Below are 22,295 nucleotides of genomic sequence, written 5' to 3'. Positions count from 1 at the left end.
TACCGGCACATATGTCAATAAGCTTATTTTGAAGGAAGTGACTGTAACTAATCTGAGGTAATTAATGTAAATTACCGGTGAAGGGTGATATTTTGGTTGTTTTTGATCAATTTTTGCAGTTTCTGCACACTGGCACTCGCAACAGGTGTGAACTCAATGACAGCTTGAAGCTCACTGGGCGCGGGAATGGGATACAGAGGTGAACAATTCACCTCTATTTTTTTCGACGCATTTTAAGCTTTCAGTATCTGTCTACATTAATTTGTACCTATTACGAAAATTTTGGAATTTTTGTGCTAACTTGAAAATGCTGTTTTGTAGTTGTAGTTGAAAGTTGGTACTACTTTATCGACGATATAAAACTTACCTTTGATTAAAAATATGTATCTAAGTACTTATAAATAAATTAAAAATAAAAAAGTAAATTATAATCAGAGAAATTAAATATTTTGTTTCACGTCAATTATTTTTTGTATTATATTTATTTCGACGCTTGAAAGGCAAACATCTCTAAGCGACAAATATACTGAAAATGAATTATGTAAATATTTTGAAGCGCCATATTTTTTTGCCTCATTTTATCTAGGTTTTGAAGGTTCAGGACAATTTTAATATCATTAGACTACTTATATCTTTATGAAATAAAAAGTAGATTGTTATGAATTTTAATATTAAAATCAAAACTTTAAAGCACTCTTCTAAAAAATTTAATGATTGTCGCTTAGATATAATAGCCTTTCAAACGTCGATTTATTTATATATCTTAATTATCTTCTTGTTTTAATGGAAACCTCGCAACAACTAGTATCATTATGCACGTACATAAAGCTATGAAGAAATACATAGGGACAGCGTATGACGCAGATGTCACGCACCCTAATTTATAATACTTGGTCTCCTAGGTTTATTGTTGTTAAAGCGCACTATTCCGCCTAAATATTGATTTGTCAAAGATTTTAACATACTTGGTACTTAGTTATTAGCTATTATAACTATATTTCAAAAACTTTGTTATTTTCCGAATACTATCAATAATAATTCTAATTATACACACACAAAGTGAGGTGCTATTGCTGCACTGACTTTTCCACTGTGGTTAATCCATTCCATGATGTGATAGAGGATGAGCTTGTCGCCATATCGAGCACAAGTTTCAGATTCCGAGCCAACCCAATATCACTGCTCGACCCGGGGACAGAGCTCGAGACCTCGGCACTCAGTCTTATTGTAACGCAACTACACCACCGAGGCAATTGTAATGCAATAGGAGGTACTTAAATATAATAATAATTATTATTAAGATTATATAATAATAATTTATGGAGATGAGTAGTGATGTGCCTGGTTTTTTTTTGCTTTATTTCGAAAATGGTACCTATTATGATCTAATAATTAGGGAGGTTTACCAATTGGCCTCACTTTTCTGAGTTCGCCAAAGACACGTAATCTTCTTCTCAGTGCCAGACTGCGACTGGCACGTGGAACCGATACTTTCCAGAAGTTGGGTGGAGAACTTTTTAATAGGGAATTCATAGTTTAATTAAAAATATATATTATATAACATGAGCATCGCCACGAATAAAAACTAGGGGGTATATTATGAAATTTCGTAGCATATGACTTCGCAAATTGTATAAGGGGTGTTCACTTACAACTTAAACGTATCATAATGTATTATTTAAACACTTTTATTAAAATCTTTGGGTTCGGACTATAAAACAAAGTAATAAGTGGAATGTATATTTTCTGTGATGTAGTTTATGTAACAATTTTAAATTTCTGATAATGTAGCCGATGATTACTTAAATCCAAAAAAACACGTAACCCGACTCTCGGATCACTTTTTAATTACCGCCGAATTTTCTTATTTTTATGATACCCACCTACCTACCTACCTTATACACCGAATGACAATCTTTTACGGTTTCTAGAACTACTTAACATAATTATTTTAAAGTGGAGCTTCTTATATAATGTCAGGGAATCAATGAGCACATTTCATTAGACCTAATAACTACTGAATACTGTTCATTAAATACATAAACGGGTAGATCTACGTAGCAAGCAATATTAAATGTGCTTATATAACCATAAATAAGATGCATCTTGTATAGTTTGTAGAATTATCTGATGTAATTTAGATTGCACATGCATTACAAGGCCTTCAATTTATTACTTCAGTATGAAATGGTCATAAAATCATTATACGTAGTATAAAGTTCATTAAGAAAGCTTTACGTAAGTACAATATTGTTTTAGTATCTACTACAGAGGAACATTATAAAAAATACATTATGTTCGTAAAATATAGTAATGACGTTAAAATGCATTCAGTTAGAAGCAATGGATGTAAGATGTAGTGTGATGAGGCAGTAGGGCGGGCGGAAGGTGGCGCGGCGGCGCGACGCTGCGGCGCACAGTGCGCAGGGCGGGCGGGGTGAGGCGGGTGGTGAGTGCGCGCCGCTGATCTGGCGCGCAGTGCTCCTCGCGCAGGACCAGAGCGGTGTTCACTCGGCGGCGCGCCACGGCGCGACATGCCCAGCTGATGTTTATTTATACCGCGAGCTCGGTGGAGGGTGCGCGCGGGAGGCCCTCCCCTCCGCGGCACCACGGTTCCGCGTGATGCAGCCGAGCGAGCTAGCCGACACCGCGCACGCCGCTAGCGGAAATCCCCCGCAGCGCGGTCTCAACGGTGGCCGATTCGACTTTGATGATGGTGGCACATATTGTGGTGGCTGGGAGGACGGTAAAGCCCACGGTCACGGTGTATGCACCGGCCCCAAAGCGCAGGGAGCATATGCCGGTTCCTGGCACTTTGGCTTCGAAGTTTCCGGCGTGTACACCTGGCCCAGGTGAGATAGTGACTTCGCCCGGGCCTCGCACATGCGAGCGCAAACCCGCGTCCGAAGTCGCTCCAAAAATAGGCTGCTATTAATAATTGAGTTCGGTGTTTCGCTAGAAAACGCGTGTAACGGCGCGGTGAAAGTGCCTCATGACCCAATCTCAGCGGAAATATTCATATCGATCGATGCTCACTGATAACAACACGTGATAACAATATCATACTCTTAAATCGCGACGTCAATTGACTTGTCATTGGACGCGAACCCATTAAGATTTAATAAGTAAATTGATGTGTTGACAATACCTTTCTATAAATCTCAATTGGTTACAATTCAATACGTATTGTCTGTTAACTACATGAGTAAATAAAAAAAATGTGGTCAAGCGACCTTTAACTATGTAGAGTCTTTTATATTTTATGGGGACGACGAAATAGGCATAATTTTCTATTCGGCGATACTAGCAAGCCAAGGAGTGTAAAGCTGATTAACCGTATATCCTACAACAACTATAATTTCTTAATACCCTCCCTTAGTATGAGCAATAAATAAAAATAAAATACGTATCATAATTTTTATAAGCGAAGTGATTTTTCAATGTGGCTGACTGTACATTCTAATGGAAAATATTTAAAGACTGTATATAATATTTGTATATAATTAATAACTATTATAAGTACATATTAGCTATAAGTGAACAACATTTTGCCTTAAATAAAAGTATAATTCGCTCTTCTATTATTGCGCACGTGTAAACATAAACATAAATAAATATAAAATGAAGTACTTATTTTAATAACATCACTTGTACTTAATACAATATTATGATGAGAAGTGTAACTTGTTTGCCTGATGATAAGCGCATCGCCACTCTACATGGTCTGTAGCTACATCACTCAGAATTATAAATTAAAAAGAGCTGCATGATACATATGGTAGTAGTATTCATCACACCACGATATTAGTTAAACCAGTACCACTAACCATGAATTGTAACTATTCTATTATGCAGCAAAGCTGGCAAGTTTGTTTAAACGCGCTGATCTTTGGTACCATTGTTCTTGATCTGAAAAATCGTTATGTATATTATACCGGAATAGGTATTCCTGGTACAAGCTGTTTTTTATTCCTGGAAATATAGGAATCATTTTTTTCTTCCTTTAAAATTGCTGTTGAGAGCTTATTACTTCATAAATATAATTACATACGCGTTCTAGGAGTAAACAGGACTTAGTAAATTAATTAACTCCGTTATACGACGCTTTGCTTTTACGTTACTGGGAACTTCTTTTAAGATATTTTTAAAGTGTTTAAAATTTTGTGCTGAGCACGAATAAGTTCAATGTCATTTGAACTTTACAAATGCATAGTATTATGATTTTTTTCATCTTCAAAGGTAAGCAAAGGTATATCGTACTCACTTTTGCCAAATAATATATTGAGATCCATAATAAGGGGCTAAAATAGATATTTCACACTGTATGAGTAAACATAACGAATAACGAATAAATTTCATATTTTTTTTACCACTTTATAGTGAACAATATTTTTTTGCCATATTAAGTTAATTAAAACACAATAACATTAAATTACTTTATTTAAAGTATAAAACAATATTAGATTTTGCTCGCAGCTATACCCGCGTTAATGACTACCCATAATACTGCCGTAGTATTCGAGAGGGCAGTAAGAAAATGCGGTTCTGCTCTATTACAAGATTAGCTAAATTATGTATCTTATCGTTGTTACTACTGTTTATCAAATAAGAAAATGCATTTATAATTTACGTAGATGCATGAAACCTAGATAGGAAGAAATTTCGTTTAACGTACGTAGAATGTACATTCTAAATCAGTAATAAAAAAAATTGCCGCCTTTGACTACTAACCTCTCGATTACCACGGCAGAATAAATGTCTTGCTGTCTACTTATCGGAAATAGAGTCTTTAATAATATTTAATATTTTCAGAACATCACATCATGTTTGTGTCCATTCAGCAATGTCCGCGTTTGTTCCTAACAAACACAGAGATACTATAAACTTTCACACTTATAATATTACCAGAAAATACTATCCTACCAACTCTACATTGGCATCTGTAGGTTGTACAATATCGTAAAGAATGTTCCAATCAAATGTAATTTCTTATTTTATTTTTTTATAATATCGGATAGACTACAGTGTTCATAATGTTAACAATGATAGCAGAAGACATAAGTATAATAGATACCAAAAATTATCAACTCAATTGACCGATTGAAAATGGAAAGTAGATCTTCTTTTTATGTAAGTACTTACTCACAAAAAACTGATCACATATATATCTGCCTAATGTCTCATTTTCATAAAGCCAACAATATAATATCATTATCTTTGTTTTCAAATGTTTTATTATTCTAAACTAAATCATTTACAGTCGCGTACCATGCTATTTTACCTTCGTTCTGTGATCAGATGTGTTATAGAATATAATACGATCGTGTTAACAGAGCTCGTTTTACACTATACATTATTGGAACAATGTCTAGGACGCACGATTGATATCTCTGAAAACTGATTAATTATAAAAGCCGATATGATGATATATAAAGACCTGAGGAAACTAAACACTCAGGATGAAATAGCTGGCTTCAACTGCCCTGGATACATACATGATATAAAATTATAGGAAATTTTACTAACTGAATCTTGTTTAGGAATAATGTGTAGTGAAGTGTTTCTCGGCAACAAATTGACAGCCTTTGAAAGACGCCTAATGATAATAAAACCTACAAAAATCATTTTTGGAACTTTAGATTCTATGAGATGAAACAAAATATAAAGTGTCTTTATGTAACCACTTTGAGGAATACGTGTAAGGAACATAAAGGGGGATATATAAGGCAATTAGAGATTAAACTCTACCACATATTTCTGTAAAATTATCACACTATTTGGGCCATCTTTGCACTCAGCATCATATATTATATATTTTTAAGATCTTGTATATAATTAACTATTTATTTAATTACGTATGTACATCATTCTACTGGTTCAAGAGCATTCATTGTTTTTTTGGTATACCTATTTTAAAGTTAAAGACGAGTAGATTGGTATGGATATCTAACTAGCAATAATAGATAAATTATATACGTGTAAGAACATTTTTCACATTGACTGATAATATAGTTACCTACCAAGACGAATAAAGCAATTCTATAATAACACGTAAAAGATCATAACACAGTTCAATTTCGACATCTTCATTTCGTTTTCATGAACAGTTTAATCTTCTTGAGCAACTGGTTACTACGCTATGAATAAATAGCCACATTTGTAGCTTTAACAACGCCGCAACACGCTAAGCCGACATGAACACGCGTTTTGTTGTAACTAGAAGTTTGCTTATTAAATACGCTAGATTGAGTCCCACCGACAGACGAACAGAGCACTAATACAACATAGCACTAACAGTTGCCGGCTAATGACCTTGCTGCTTTATGCCTGTTGCAAAGACAAAATGTGCGTAGAGTAGACTAAAAATATCGATTTGTATCACAAAATTATTTTATTATACATATAAATATATTCGGCGATAATAAATTATCACACCTTTGATTTATAATAGTTATGTAAAATGCAGGTGATAGATCAAGATATTGATTTGCTTTTTCTAATACGAAGTTTAGATAGAATCCCCTTGACCGAGTTGAGTGCCAGGGAAGTACTTACTTGATCTTAAAAACATACCCTTAATAATCACAAATAATTGTAAATAATTTGATCACGAATAAAACCAACTAAAAAAATGAAGTGTTCTCCCCGAGTCATGGCATTGACCAATTCGTTCCATATTAGCCTTAAAAAAATTATAGGTCATTTTGAAAAATTTTAACTACCTAAATGTACTTTAATAGGTAGTCTATCTAATTATGTAGCATTGGTTGCAAATTACAAGTGACGTATACTTTCGGAGCAGATGCAAGAAATCAACAATTTTAGTCACACTTCTATCATGAAAATAACGGGACAAAATCCACATTATACAAATTTGAAACAACTCAAGTATAGATAACATATTGCAGAAATATTATGTTTACTTTTTCTATATTACACATATCCAATAGACAGCTTTTCTAGTAGACTGCTAGGGGCCCAAGAATGCATATAGAGTTCTTCCGGGCATATTCATGTCTGAGGCTATCGATTCCATAAGCTTCATAGTATCTGCACCATAGCCATGATGTAATGACTAAGAAGCTTCGTCATTTCGTTATTTGATTCGAAGGTACCCACGTCCAACACTAATCACTTTAATTACACGTATGTCACGTGAGTAGGTAATTTCTGCCCTACCTTCGAAAAAGGAATTAATGTATTTATATAAAACAGCTTTTGCTCGTGGCTCCGATCGTGTGAAAAAGTATTTTCGGGATAAAAATCCCGCTTTATATCCTCCGGGATATAAAGTAGCCTTTAGCACTCAGAAGTAATGTCCTATTGGTAAAAAAAAACAAAAAACTGTCAAGTAGTTTCTGACAATAGCTTGTTCAAATAAACAAAAAAACTCTTCAGCCTTATATATTATTATAAATTTATATGTATCATAGGTATTTGGAAAATCATCCTCTTCATCTTCGTCTCTACATTCGAGATAAGGTGACATGGAAATAATTACCTAACAATATGTTTTGTTTCTATATCTATAATTACCTTTTGTAACCTTTTCTTTCATGGTAGAAGAAAAAAGTATAATGCATTAAGTGTCATCATGAGTAACAATCAGAGTTCTAACTGAGTTGAACTGTTAGAGCGTTCAATCAGCAGTGAGCTTTTATTTTTTTGTTCGATTTTATATTCTTACGGAAAATTTCCTGGGCGGTTTACCGCTATGTCTAAATATTATTAAAATATAAATTTTGTTCATACAAACTGCACGCTACAGCATACCATTTACACTCAATTTGGTATTTATTTATGCGCGGCTGTATTAAGAATGCCAGAACAAAAAATAACTAAACTGATTACACAATATTTATAATGAATATTAAAGTGCAAATATCGGCGGAACTGGATTCTCAGGTCATTTACCATCGAGGAAAATGTCGTGGCAAATGGTGTCCACTAACAACATAATTTTCGATGTGATATACGTACACAAACACACTCACGCCTTAAATCCTCGAAGGGACAGGCAGGGGCGCAACTGGTGCACCCTCTTTCCACTATGCGTATTCCTTTCCATGATGTTATAGGGGGCGAGCCTATCGCCATATCGAGCACAAATTCCATGCTCTGCTAATACTAAGTAGAAACTCCCAATATCACTTTGCCCGACCCGGGGATAGTACCGGAGACCTTAGCACTGCAGTCGTCATGTAATGCAACCACACCATCGCCACACCCTATGATATACGTCGATACGTATAAATTTAAATTAAGGGTCCATAGGTCACCTGGGTCCCTCATTAAAAATCAGCACTGCAGTATCAGTCAAGCTGGTACTGTAGCAAGGAGCCGAATGAGGGTTCCCTATGTTGGCACAATAGGTTTAGTAATGTTATATTGTTTTGTCCTATTTATTGTATGTTATACTGTAATTGGCCCACTAATAAATCTTTCTCTCATTCGCATGTGTCATTATAGGGCCTCAGGTCTTAGCTTTTACAGTTTTTATTCCAGAAAACGTGTACGTCGAGATAGAACGTTCATTTTTCATTTAATTAAAACATGTTTTGTTTTCATGAGCCGCCATTTAACACAGACATCTGGACGCAGGAATGCATGCACGCACGCGCGTACGCTTTTCACTTCACTTCTACCTTATCATAGTATAGCCGAAATAGATCACAACTATAATTTTTCCATAACTCTAATACCTATAAGATTTCAACGAAGAGCCATAATATTTTTTCCATTACATATTATATTTCTACATTCCTTACATTCTATTGTCCTATTTTCGCTTTCAAGTCGTTGAGTCATATTCATGCCACATCCATAGCCTTAAGACTTAAATGAATGAATTGAATTGATGTTAAAGTCAATTTTATAAGGTTACTGAAAACTAAATATTGCTAATAAGGAAAACAATTTTGATATCATTTAAAAAAAACCTTAGTAAATGTACGTTAAGTAAGTATTACAGAGCTAATTTTATTTGCCAAAAAATCACGGAATTCTAAAATCAAAGAACAAAAGAGTAGAGCTAAGACATAAATTACAGTGAACAATAAATGAGTGCATAAAATACAAAGCAATCTAAACTACTTTGTTGAACAATAATGTTAGTGGTTCATTTTTGAACTTGGCTAGTGATGTTCCGCAATCCGTATACCAACTAATATCCAGTTTTTTTTGTTAATTCCGTTCCAAAAAATAACAAGAACGCTTAGAATTTTAACTTGGTAACACGAAATCAAAGAGGCTGAGCCAAAACACTGTCAGAAATTATATTCGGAAATGTAACATTACGTTATAGTTTTTCTTTAGTATTTGATTTAATATACACTTCACAGTGGAGCTCTATAATTAAATGAATAATTGTTGTGTTTAATTACACATCAGATATTTTGTGGTTATACAATCTAATGAAAATAGGGGTGTTAAATTAAGAAAATAAATCGCCTATAAAATAAAAATAACAAATATAAAATACACAGTTTATTGTCTTACTACTTGGTATTTTACTTTGGAATAAAAACAACTCAAATAATCTATACCTCTATACTAGTACGAGTATATAAAGCTGAAGAGTTTGTTTGAACGCACTAATTAAGGAACTACTGGTTCGAACTTGAAAAAGTCTGAGATAGCCCCTATACTGAGGAAGGCTCTATAGCCTTAGCCTATGCTTTATAACATCACGCTACGACCAATAGAAGCGGAACATTAATCTAAAATATTGTAAAAACACGCAAAATGTATTCCTATTGAGAGCTCCTGGTGTGTGCGCTGCATAAACCGTTAATATTATACAACAATCATATATGACGGAATTGTCCTTCTTAAAAAGTTCCCCGCCGCATGGGGCTGCCTACCTGAACGCGATGAACTCAAAAGCTATGCAACGGATTTCGACTAAATTTGGTATGGAGATAGTTTAAAAACTCTAAGAATGGCAAAGATTACTTTTTATTGCGGAAAAATATATAACGGGTCTTTTATTCCGGCAGAGTTTATCCCGCAAAAATTATTTAAGGCGAGCAGAATTGCGAACCAAAGTGTTATAATAAAAAGCAAGTAACAACCAAAGGTACCCACTGACAAGCCCAGTTTAAAATTGGTGGTTAGGCCCAACTAAAGAGACTAACCACGAGTTATTGTTAAAAAGTTTGAATAGCCAAACACAGTTGCCAGCGCTCTGACAAGTATTGAATAGATTTGGATAGCAATTCTACCATGAATTATATTACAGCTTACGTCAGGCGATACAGTAAGCTCTATTGTTTATTTACGTAGCATGTCGCTATGTCGGCATAAGTACACATAAAACACGGTTTAAAACAAACTTCATGCCTAATGTAGTCCTTTTTATCAACTCGGCGTACCTTGCTAACTAATTTGACCAGGGTCCTGGTATCAACGATGAGATTTTTGGTTAGTGATAGGGATGTATGACATAAAAAAGTTTAAAAAAATCCAATTTGTGAGGCTTCTAGAGAGGAAAGGGAGTCCCTTTCACTCTTCGCTTTGATGATGCTTAAATCTAAGTAGATAATAATAATACAGAACATAAGTTAAAAGGCCAGGGTTTTATAAAAAATCTTACTTATCTTCCGAAACCGTGTTTGATGTATATTAAAAAGTATGGGTACACAGTAACCAAATCTGGTGAGCGATAATAGATCATTTATTTGTATTACACATAAACGCATTTTTTTTTTCAATTACATAAATTTGGTGCTTTTGAATTTTCAGAGTCATAATTCAGTTGACCCTGGAATGAGACATGTTCTTTTAGAGGACCCATGCTGGTCCTCAACAGTTGAATGTTCTCACATAGGTTCTTTCCAACTCAACCAATTTAAGTGAGCAAAAGCACAAATGAAACAGTTTGTTCCAGTGACTGTTCGTAGGCGAAAATGGATCGCGTATCTCAATTATAACCAGAGATATATTGATATGAAAATCAATCTCTAAATAAGTAAAGATACTTTGATTTTGAAAATTTCACAATGATTGTATTTTCATTTATATGTATATGAATAATTATCTAGATACTTAAAAATATTAAGTCTGTATCAATTCCAACTGAAACGATTTTTATTGGAAAATTTTGCACAATACTTACTAAAATTTACTTAGAGAAAGCTCTAGTTTGCTATTCCTCCTGCCATAATGTTATATACTTATATAGTTTATGTACTCTTGGAGTATTATTTTATTAGATATTTTGGAGAACATTAATTTTAAACGAATTTTGGGCTCCTATGACAGCAACAGCTCGTTCAGAAACGATGTATAAAAACCTGCATTAAAAACTATTGTAAATATTCTTATTGTACATCTAGATAGGTACCTCATAGATATAATCTGTTATATCTATGAGGTACCTATCTAGATGACTAGAGAGACCTTCCTATAGAATCACTATACAGGAGTATGAAGTAGTACATGTACATACGCCGGTAACTTGAGTAGAAGTCTGAGCAAAGCTCGTAGCTACAGCCTATTAAACTATAGAGCTCAGAATACAGTAACAACTCTGAGCTATAGAGTAGAGCTCAGACAATTTATAAAGTGCCACTACGATGTTTCTACATGTTGTATTTGTCATTCATATATTCTGTAGATACCTATGTGGGTTTGGTGAATCGATTTATATTCCACACATGTTTACGTGTATGAATAAACAAATTTTGCACAGACAGTAGGTATGTATATAATCCGCGGAGTGGCGTTGAGGTGTGTGCTATGGCGACCCGCCCTTACTTGTACGCTCAAGGTCATTTCTCTTTACAACCTTACAGTGTCGGTTGTTGGTTTTACTCGTTTTACTTGTAATATTTAGTTACGCCATCGCAGAATGTACGTGTGGCGAGCGCTATAAATAGCAGTTAGGCTCGAGTTGTTCCGTCCGTCCTCATGTGTGCCATTATCTTACCGCAACTAATAAAACTGAATGGAAGAGTGACACGTTTGTTGCTTTTAAATTACTATTACACTTTTTTATTTAAACCCATAAAACAATTCTTTTGATATTCCATCCGTAAAGCTCCCTTTGGTAGTACCATTCTTCTAATATTAACATAAAAATCGGTTGAAGCCTAATTATTTTTGTTACCACCCATAATTATATTATACTTTTCATGCATTTATGTATGAAAACAAGTACAATAAAATCGTGTGTATTAGCTATTATAACATTTGCTGGCGGTTTAATTTTTGCGGTTTATTGGAAATGTATCAAACGTTCTGGTTTATGTATGTTTCTCAATTTACCATACATTCAACACAAAAGGAAATGTAGTAATATAAGTACCTAACTATAAATAAAATCATTGTTTGCTTAACGTTACATAGTTCCGACTGTTATGCCTTGTTTAATAAAACTCAAGTGTATTTAAAATTAGGTAGAAATAATATAGCGTTAGGTTACAGGCGAAGAGTGTTTCGTTTTTATATAAAGAAAATAAGTAACTGCAGTAGAAATTTTTCCAAGTTGCTTGCGTTGTTAACAATGTTGAGATAAAAAGACAAATATTATATTGTGCGCATATTAAACTCGACAAGTTTTGAGGGTTTTAACATTGCGGCATTTTCTAAACTTAAGTTATAGACATAAAGATATGTCGGTATAAACAAAGGGACTCTTTTTAACGTTTAAAGATTAAGCCAAAGGTTTTCTATATCATAGGTTGCCCAATGAGTCACAACTGCTCTTAAATGTGCTTATCGAACGTCAACACCCACACATTCAGAAGAATCACAAATACGCTGTCGACCATTAGGGACACGAATAGAGATAGAGAATGGAAGAGTACTATAATTTGAAGGCCGGTATTCTCCTTCAACTTGGGATACGGTCAACAATTACTTTATCACGGTTTGCTGTAAAATAATAAAACCATTGTCGATCCTGCCCTCGCGTACTGTAAAGCAATATTATATCTATAGCGGAGCCCTACTACTTTTTAATATGAAACGCGGAAATAATCCCATATTTTGTGAATTACACTGCAATAAATAATGTGTTCATATAGCGTGTTCGGATACAGATACCATGCACACTGGTTTTATGTATACGTGTTGAGTAGAACATATTATTTAATACTTTTGCGGTGCTACTCGCAGTTTTACTTGCATGAGAATCTTTTTCGGGGATACAAGTCACATTGGATTAAAATGAGCCTATATTCGAGTCATAATCTATCGATACGCCATTTATACATATTCATCCAAATTCATTCAGTGCTTGTTGCGTTTATTTTTTACTAAAATGAGATTATCCACCACCACCTTATTAAAACTTAAAAATGAGAATTCCAAAACGATGGTAATATATAATTTTGTGAAACATACCTATCCGGTAATTTCGGGACATACCTAATATTAGACTTGGGGCAAATTTCTAGGTCTTTTGTGGTTTTGGTATATCTGCCCACTATAAATCACTAAGAATGACAGAAAATAAGTATTAAGTCAGCACTATACAGTATCCGTAAACTAGCTGGCCGCTTCTGGCCGACGGTTGACGCACGGTTTCATGAGCCATGCAAAAATGCGTAACCCATTAAAACGAAGACTGTATCTGGACTGTGATGTTTACCCTGTTTTTCGAATCACATATTCCCAGAAAAATATAAGAATTTTATTTGCCTAGTTTAAGTGATAGAGTCACGCTCTAGACATAATATTAGTCTACAGCTTAAATGGACCTGACCAAATGGTATAGTACCAGTGTATCACAGAAAACCAATATAAAATTACATAAAGTACTTGCAACAGTAACGCAAAAGCATCTCAGATAAGAGAGATGTTCTCTAAGCCCCAAAACCTAACAAAACATTTATGTTTCTTTCGGATTTGTGAGTGTTTATCTTTATGGACGATAAAAAACACTTAAGTTTAAATAATTAACCTGCTTGTTCGCCAGTTTACGCAAAAAAAAATATCGTAATGCAAAATTTTTAAGAATGAAATTTTAAAATCATGTAGATCATTAAAATTTTATTATTTTTCTGATTTTATCGCGGTTTTCTATATTTGATTTTTCCACGACGTTTCGAAGACTTTGCAGCCTTCGTGGTCACGGGGGGACTCGAAAAATAGTTTAATTTTAATGTAAACATAAGAAATCATTATGAAGATTACTTTTATATTTGGAAAAAGTGTAAGTCGCATTCGAACTTTCATTGTACCTTTCTCTAACCCTGGGTAGTCATTTTTCTCATCTACACTTTATGATTATAATATCATAAAATATCTATTATGTATATTTGAAACTTTCAGCCTAATCTATATATATAAAAATGAATTGCTGTTCGTTAGTCTCGCTAAAACTCGAGAACGGCTGAACGGATTTATCTTATCTTGGTCTTGAATTATTCGTGGAGGTCTAGGGAAGATTTAAAAGTTGAGAAAAATTCGAATAATTGCCGGGAAAATCTTCAAAACAGCATTTTTCTATTTCCCATACAAACGTTTTCTAAATAAAATGGAGAGTCAATTTGTAATTTATTACCGCTGCATAAAGTTCAAATTCGCGTGCGCGTTGGAGGATCTAATATCGCGTTCTGAAACTCAACAAAAGTGAAAGTGAATCGCGAACGCGACAAAATTGCATAGTCTCAAAATACATAGTACATAAATAGTGGTCGGCTTCGAGAAACTCAATTTTAGCTAACTTCAGTTGTTAATATAATATATAACTCAAAGGTGACTGACAGTGATATATCAAGGAACAGCCCAAACCATTGGACGGATCGGGCTAAGACTTTACATGCATAAAGCTACTATGACGTAGGCATCCCCTAAGAAAGGATTTTGATAAATTCTACCCTTAAGGGAATAAAATAGGGGATGAAAGTTTGTATAAATGTTCTTAGATTTTCGACTGATTGAACTGAAATTATAGATTGGGGATAAAATTAGTTTGAACCTATAAGTACCGGGAAAATATGTAGCAAGACTTTTATCAAACAGTGGAATTTTATCCTGGAAAACACCTTCACGCGGGCGAAGCCGCGAGCAAAAGCTAGTAGGTAATATAAATAAAAAAAATACATTTTACAAAAAGTAAGTTATTTTTAGAACATTAGTATGACGTCTTAAAATACAACGTACACGTACAGTATGAACTATGAGCCATTTTACCCTAGTTCGAATCATTGGTCAAGTAGTTCTTTAGGTAGGTATATAATAACTTTTCTGCCAAGATGAATTTCCCTGAGAGGTTAATGTCAAGCAAATGATTAGATCTTTGATCCTCGAGCTGGGTGTGTAAAGAGCATGTGCTTTTTTTGTTTAGTACCAACCAATATATATTCCAGTCTTCGTAATTGTGGTCAATAAATAACAATATAACATTACGTATATAGCGTCATAACGCTTCTGGTTCATACTGAAAAGAAAAAGTTGCGATATTTGATACCAAGTACAAATGCATTGTTTTAAATTTTAATACGTTTGAAATACTACATGGAGACAATAATTCCTCTTTATTCAACGCTCAATCCTATTAAAATCACACTCTTATTTGATCATCGTTATTGCATCCCAATGTGACATCGATCAGCGCAATATAGTTTCGAAACTGTTACAAAAAGGACTTAGTTTTTATGATTGACCGCCTAGCGTCAACTCTTATTGCGAGATCTAATCCTGGGTAAATCATGTAAAAGAAGTTAAATGTTGCCACCTTTGACTCGCACCCAAAAGAATGTTGTTTTATCGCTATAAATTCTAAGACTATTAAACCGATTCTGAAAATAATTTAACTGAAAATAAGCTATTTATGCCTGAGTGCTAAAAACTACTCCTTCCCGGACCATAATATGATAAGTATAAACACTTAAAAATCAATAAATGCAATATACTTCTATAATAGTTTTTCAGTGTTTTGTCTAGCTATGCTGAATGACATTTTCCGTCGGAGAAGTGAAACAAAATATTGAACAACAATGACAGATATAAACAGCGTTTGTATGTAATGTTATTACAAAAGAAAACAGACAAATAATCCGATTACCTTTTCTATATTATAAAAACAAAGTCTTACAGATCAACCGCTTAGCATGTCCATACGCGTAATAGGATAAGCCAATTAAATCAAACATGTTTCGAACAAATTAAGGACATTACTAACATATTATAAGAAATACTTATTTAACAAAAAATCCTTCTACATCAATCCCATTTCGGCACAATTTTGAATTCCAGCCTGGAACGAACAATGATTATAAATATTAAAAATATTCTATTCAAAAGTTACCATAATAAATAAAATACCTCCAAATTAAAATGTAACGCATCATTTCATTACAATTTATTAAGGAACAGCACATTAATAGTCAATGTGCATTTATTATTACCATGTAATGAAATTTAATTTGCCTTTATTAAGTTATCTTAAGGCGATACCTCAAGGTCCATTTTCATACATTTTGTTTCGGCTTTAATCTGGGTAACTAAACAAGTATTGGCAAGTAAAGAATTTAAATTCACGTCTAGTTAGTGATTAGTTCTCGCAGTTGAAAGAAAAACGTAAAAATAATTAATAATCATGGATATTTCGGCCTTTAAAATTTAATATGACGAAATTTTAAAGGCAGAAATATCCATGATTATTAATTATTTTTACATTTTTCTTTCATTTGCGAGAACTAATCACTAACTAGACGTGAATTTAAATTCTTTACTTGCCAATACTTGTTTAGTTACCCAGATTAAAGCCGAAACAAAATGTATGAAAATGGACCTTGAGGTATCGCCTTAATGTTTAATTTTACGTTACAGTGGCAGCACGTACGAGGGCCAGTGGCAGAATGGGAAAAGGCACGGGCTGGGTGTGGAGAACCGGGACCGGTGGATATACCGCGGCGAGTGGACACAAGGCTACAAGGGTAGATACGGCGTACGGCAGAGCACTATTAGCAACGCGAAGTACGAAGGCACGTGGGCCAACGGACTCCAAGATGGATACGGATCGGAAACATACGCCGATGGCGGTTAGTATAATCTTATTTCTTTCATTGCCAAACTATCTGGATTCAGACGAAAATACTTACGTTTATGTGGCCATGGCATTCTTATCCGGTATATCTACACTTCTATTCACAATTGAAGATTACAAACTAATAATATATGTTTATCGTATCAAAAGAATTTTAATTTTATCTACTACAATTTTTTAAAAAATAATGGAAACAATTGAATTTACGGCGTTAGTACTGGTAACAATAATGTTGTTATGTTAATGGTTGTTACAAATACTGATTTGTAAATGGACCAAGATTTAAATAGTACGTGCTTCTTTACCATGTAAACCCATTTTATAATAAATGCAATAAAAGTAAATAATATTAATTTCATAGACCCACGCCACAACGAGTTTTATAAATTTACGTTTAGTACACACAGTGAAATGGCTGGAAAATCGAAATAAAATAATTTGATCGTAGAAACGACGTTAGAGATGAGGAAAGCAACAATTAATTGGTCTGTGTTTGATCAACATATTAATAATATATTTTATATCAATTTATGAAGATGTTTGTATGTTTCTTAGAAGTAAAAACGGAATTCTGAATCGATTTTTATGAAATTTGGCATACAGATAAACCATATCTTACTAATATTATAAATCCGAAAGTGTATGAAAATGTTTCGAAGTTTATATGTTTGGATATTGGTTAGAAATAAGCACAGAAGTAGCTAAAGAATTTGGATGAAATTTGGCACAAGGATTAACACATAGGCAATTTTTTGTCCCGATAATTTTCACCCATGGGAAATAGTCTGATTTTTTAAATGTATGGCACCGAGGATTTTTTTTCGGAAACTGCTGTTTACGCGAGCTCATCTGTCAGCAAAAGCTCGGTATCTGTCAACAAATTGTGCCTGAACCTAATACGCACTGTACGCAGTACATATATATATCGAGGGCCTGAAAGCATATATTTTTGTTAAAACACACCGAGAAATGTTAGTAATAATATTTGAGTTAAATATAATTCATTAATTAGAAGCCATTTTCTTAAGAATATTCTGGGGTTTCTTAGATCTAAATTATTATTGTGATTTAAAAATAGATGCTTATTATAGCATACCAAGATTCCATTATATTCATTATCGTATCGTGCCAAAAGACAATCTAAATCAATAAGATTTATCCAATCACGATAGCGGCTATAAAAGTTGCTTCTGGTTCTGCGTCTGTAAAGTGGTGCCCCTGTAGCAACGTAAGGCAACGTTACGTATTCGACACAAATACGTTGAGTCATAACCTCAATATTAGTCATTCATAAAATTACAATCAGGAATTCAATGTTCACAGGAAAATGTGTTCAGCAATGCCACGGATACAGTGATTCCGTTGGGCGGTAATGATGCGACTTTCGCTCATTAGCCAATGTCCGCGCGGCATCTCGGCTCGTGCCATGAGAACACTCGCACTCGTAACGCTTAAGACGTTATTGTGTGGATTGGGTCATTCAATCTGTAAATAGATAATTACATGTTCGTGCACTAAGCCGTGCATGCATATATAGTTCATTAGACATTCGTTTATTCCTGTGGTCAATGAATTCGTGAGTTTGTAGGTCAGCTATAATCTACATATGTTATTTGCAAAAGATGTATATACGTAAACAAATCATAAAATAATTTATTATTAATAACAATATACAAACATATGTAATTTAAAGTAATATAATTAATAATATTGATATGATGAAATTTTCAGCCGCATAATATTAGACACTCATTTAGCTCCACGAGAATTTTTTATGCATAAGTCAGGGCCATAATATTAACCAGTTTTTAACGTACACACATACACATACACGGCAAAAAGGATTTTATTTCCTTTAAATATTTTTTAAATTGTATTTCCGCATTCCGCATATTTATATAGTATTTATTTTGTTTTACTTATAAACAGTTTGCAAATTTTAATAAACTTACAAACTATCTTATACCTTGAGAGTTAAAGCAAAACGGTAGATCCCTTAAGTTTCAAATGAAGATGTTTGACTCATTTTCTTGATTTTGTGAATGGCGAAATTTAGCGTGGAATTTTATTTTTAATAGGTGACAAATCATACGGATTTGTAATGACCCAAGCCGATTGAGTGTAGTGACTAATTTCCATTGGTTCAGTAAGTGAATGATCTGAGTAAGATAGCCCTGCAAAGCGCGTGTGCTACGCAGTGGACGCGCCGCGCGGCCCTCGCTGTTAAATATAGCACAGGCACGCTTGCCGTACCATACCGCCTTGCCGACGCACAATCATGTCGACCACTTGTTAATACCAGATACTGTTCAAAAAATGTATGTCATTCGGTATGATTGTGCTTTTTAATAGCGCATAACTCACGTTCCAAATGTACATTTTGCAATTAATAATACAGTAATTACCAATTGCTATACATACGCCTTGACCCGCAGAGTCAATGACCCTGATAATACATTACATTTTTTTTAATAGTTACACAAATATTAAAACATTGCTAAATTGACATGTATTTTGCGCCATTTCCATTATTAAGTAGATAGGACACGTTTACTGAGCAATTACGACAAAAATATGGAAATACCAATAACCATAATATCTCTCATTGCATACAGTAAAAACCTGGTGATAAATCTAAACTCTGCTATTGTAGAGCCCATGATTTGTACTTTGCAGACAGTCAAAGGCATCCATGGCTTTAAACAGGCCGCCACAGTGTCGACTGGCGATGTAGAACCATCTCTCGTCCGCTGGCACGCTATAGGAACCCTACTCTACTTACCATTAGGTTTAGTAGGGTACACTTGGCTGTGCAAGTATTAAGAAATACTAGAAAACTACATTTCTCTTTAGGAACTATAGTGTGCCAACGACTCATAGATGACGAATGTATATATTCTAGTAAATTATAGGTCTGAATCACATTTCGTTTAGTGAAGCGCTAAGTCTTGTAATAACTGGCACCACATGCATTAAATTAATTGTAGGTTGTTGACATGTCTTCTTTATTTACCATTATAGACGATATAAAATTGTGAGACGGTTGTTGTACCTAAATTACGAAAATATATATGGTAATTTTTCATTTACTGAATTTATATATATTTAAATATGTGTCATCACTCAGAGAATGTAGATAAAAAATTTAATTCTTAAATTTTCATGAACTTATACAGTTAGCGACGTCATGCTGTAACATACAAAATCTACATAGACTTATATGTACATACCTACCGTAGTAGTTATAAAAAACCTTGACAAGCATGGCTCTACAATACCTGAGTGAAGCTTGTGTGCTTAGTATTTTAGTTAACTATAAAAAACAATCCTATTTAAACAGAGGATCATAAAACTTATATCATACTGACACAGTACATTGTTCGATAATTTGTATTTATCACAAGATAATCAGGCCCTATGTGATGATTATTTTTAAAAATAACACTTTATGCTCCATTACTTGTTTCAGGAACATACCAAGGACAATGGATGCGAGGGCTTCGACACGGGTATGGTGTGCGGACTTCAGCCCCCTTCGGGCTGGCGTCTCACTACCGCGGGGGCGCGCGCCATCACCGCGGCTCGCTGTCCTCGCTCACGGAGGCGGGAGGCGCTGCCGATCCCTCCGAGAGGCGGACCACGCGCATGGACGACGCCAGGGGCGGGTTCGTGCTCACCGTCAGCTCCGATGAGCCGTCGGGCCGGCGGGGTTCCCTCTTCGAAAATACTAAAAAGAGACTATTTCCTGTGAGTGTTAATTGTACCTAGTTTATCAAATCCATTTAATTTTTAAGCTTTCTGTATACACTTCATAACCTTCTTACTTAAAAATGAGCAGAGCATATTGGCACTAGTTTGTACTATAAGTAGTATGTTTTAAATAAATCTGTGTAAGTTTCGAGGTCAAAGTAGAGATAAGCGGTAGAGGCTAGAGCTGCGCATAGAAACAGACGCTTATTAAACAAGACACATACCTAACTCTTAAAACAGAAAGAACTGCTTGTTTCCAAACAAAACCAAAATACAAAACCAAACCTAATCAGATCCAATACATGAAGAAAATTCAGTGAGTGGTGCTGGTGGTGATTTCAGAAGCTGGGCAAGCCGCGTAGCGCCGGCGACCTGGAAAAACATGGCAGTAGCTCGGTCCGCTCGGGGGGCTCCGGGGGCTCGGCCTCCTCGTGGGTGTCCTCGGTCGAGAGCACGCACTCCGCCATGACTCATGCCTCTCAGCATACAAACTCGAACACAAGTTTCATAGTAGAGGTGGGAGTCCGTTTTATTCCAAAACAAATTTATTTGTGTTTTTTGTTCTTGAAACATAGATTCATAAATCTTTCTTCGTAACTAGTCCTATACGAGTACAATACACGTACACGAAAGTACTGCAGGCCTTAGAACTTTTAAGAAATTTTTATACTTAAAAACATTGTCCCGAATTAAATTATGTTTTTATGTGAACAATATAAAGTTTATCATTAGTCGTACCAATATCATAACATAAATCTTACGTGTTTGCATTTGTGCCCAAACTTAACCACGCGACAAACTACAACATTCAGCTATGGACTTCTGTTCCATGAAGGAAACTATTGAAGTCCTACATTTTGTTTATTGTATTAATAAAAAAATAACCCTTTAATATTGCTACAGCTTATCAATTCATTGATCCTATTATATGACAAATGTACAGACAAAAAATGACATACAATAAATATACTTCAATTTGGGAGGTCACTAACTTAGTTTTGTGTTTTGGTTTTGTTTAACACAAGCCAAACTTATTGCCGAACATCAGGGAAGTGATTATATTCATGCTTTATAGTCAATATACCCGTAGACATCAAATGACAAATCTATCTAATCATCCAACACTTACTAAAAATATTATCTCAATACACAACGCCTAGTACTTATACTAAATTATTACTAATAGATTTTACCACTCTTGGACTTGTGTTAATATCTTGGCTAAATAAAAAGCGATTAAAACGATATTTCAATCTTCCCCGATTTACATTTGCGTATCTGCTTTTAGTTTAACTATTTTTCTCCAGATCTATTTATTTTATGCGAGTGATTATTATGTAAAATTTTATATATTATTATGATATGTTAATTGCTTCAACTGCAATATTTTGTTTACGGTCAAAAACTTTTGGTCCACTGAACGAGAAACATTTAACATTTAAACAGTAGCTATTTGGGATAATACAATAAATGTTCTATAATTTATAAATAGAATTTACGTAATTTTTTTTTACGGTAATATTTAGTAATTTACACTTATTCAAAA

At 34.3% G+C, this 22,295-nt stretch overlaps 1 protein-coding gene across 2 annotated transcripts in view; it reads left to right on the top strand.

The window, feature by feature from the left end:
* The first annotated feature begins 2,437 nt into the window (after positions 1-2,437).
* The window catches only part of LOC115449379, a 33,043-nt gene continuing 13,185 nt past the window's right edge, over positions 2,438-22,295 (top strand). The window contains exons 1-4 of one of the 2 annotated variants that reach the window (XM_037441927.1): positions 2,438-2,852; positions 16,783-16,994; positions 20,469-20,746; positions 21,092-21,265. In XM_037441927.1, the coding sequence (XP_037297824.1) occupies positions 2,623-2,852; positions 16,783-16,994; positions 20,469-20,746; positions 21,092-21,265 (894 nt within the window). In that variant the 5' untranslated portion in view covers positions 2,438-2,622. The remainder of the gene's footprint in view (positions 2,853-16,782; positions 16,995-20,468; positions 20,747-21,091; positions 21,266-22,295) is intronic. The other variant, XM_037441926.1, reaches the window with a different exon arrangement.

The sequence above is a fragment of the Manduca sexta genome, chromosome 23 (genome assembly GCF_014839805.1).
Source record: "Manduca sexta isolate Smith_Timp_Sample1 chromosome 23, JHU_Msex_v1.0, whole genome shotgun sequence".
Lineage (NCBI taxonomy): Eukaryota > Metazoa > Arthropoda > Insecta > Lepidoptera > Sphingidae > Manduca > Manduca sexta.
Note: the sequence above shows the minus strand (reverse complement) of the source record. Positions and strands in the feature narration are given on the sequence as shown.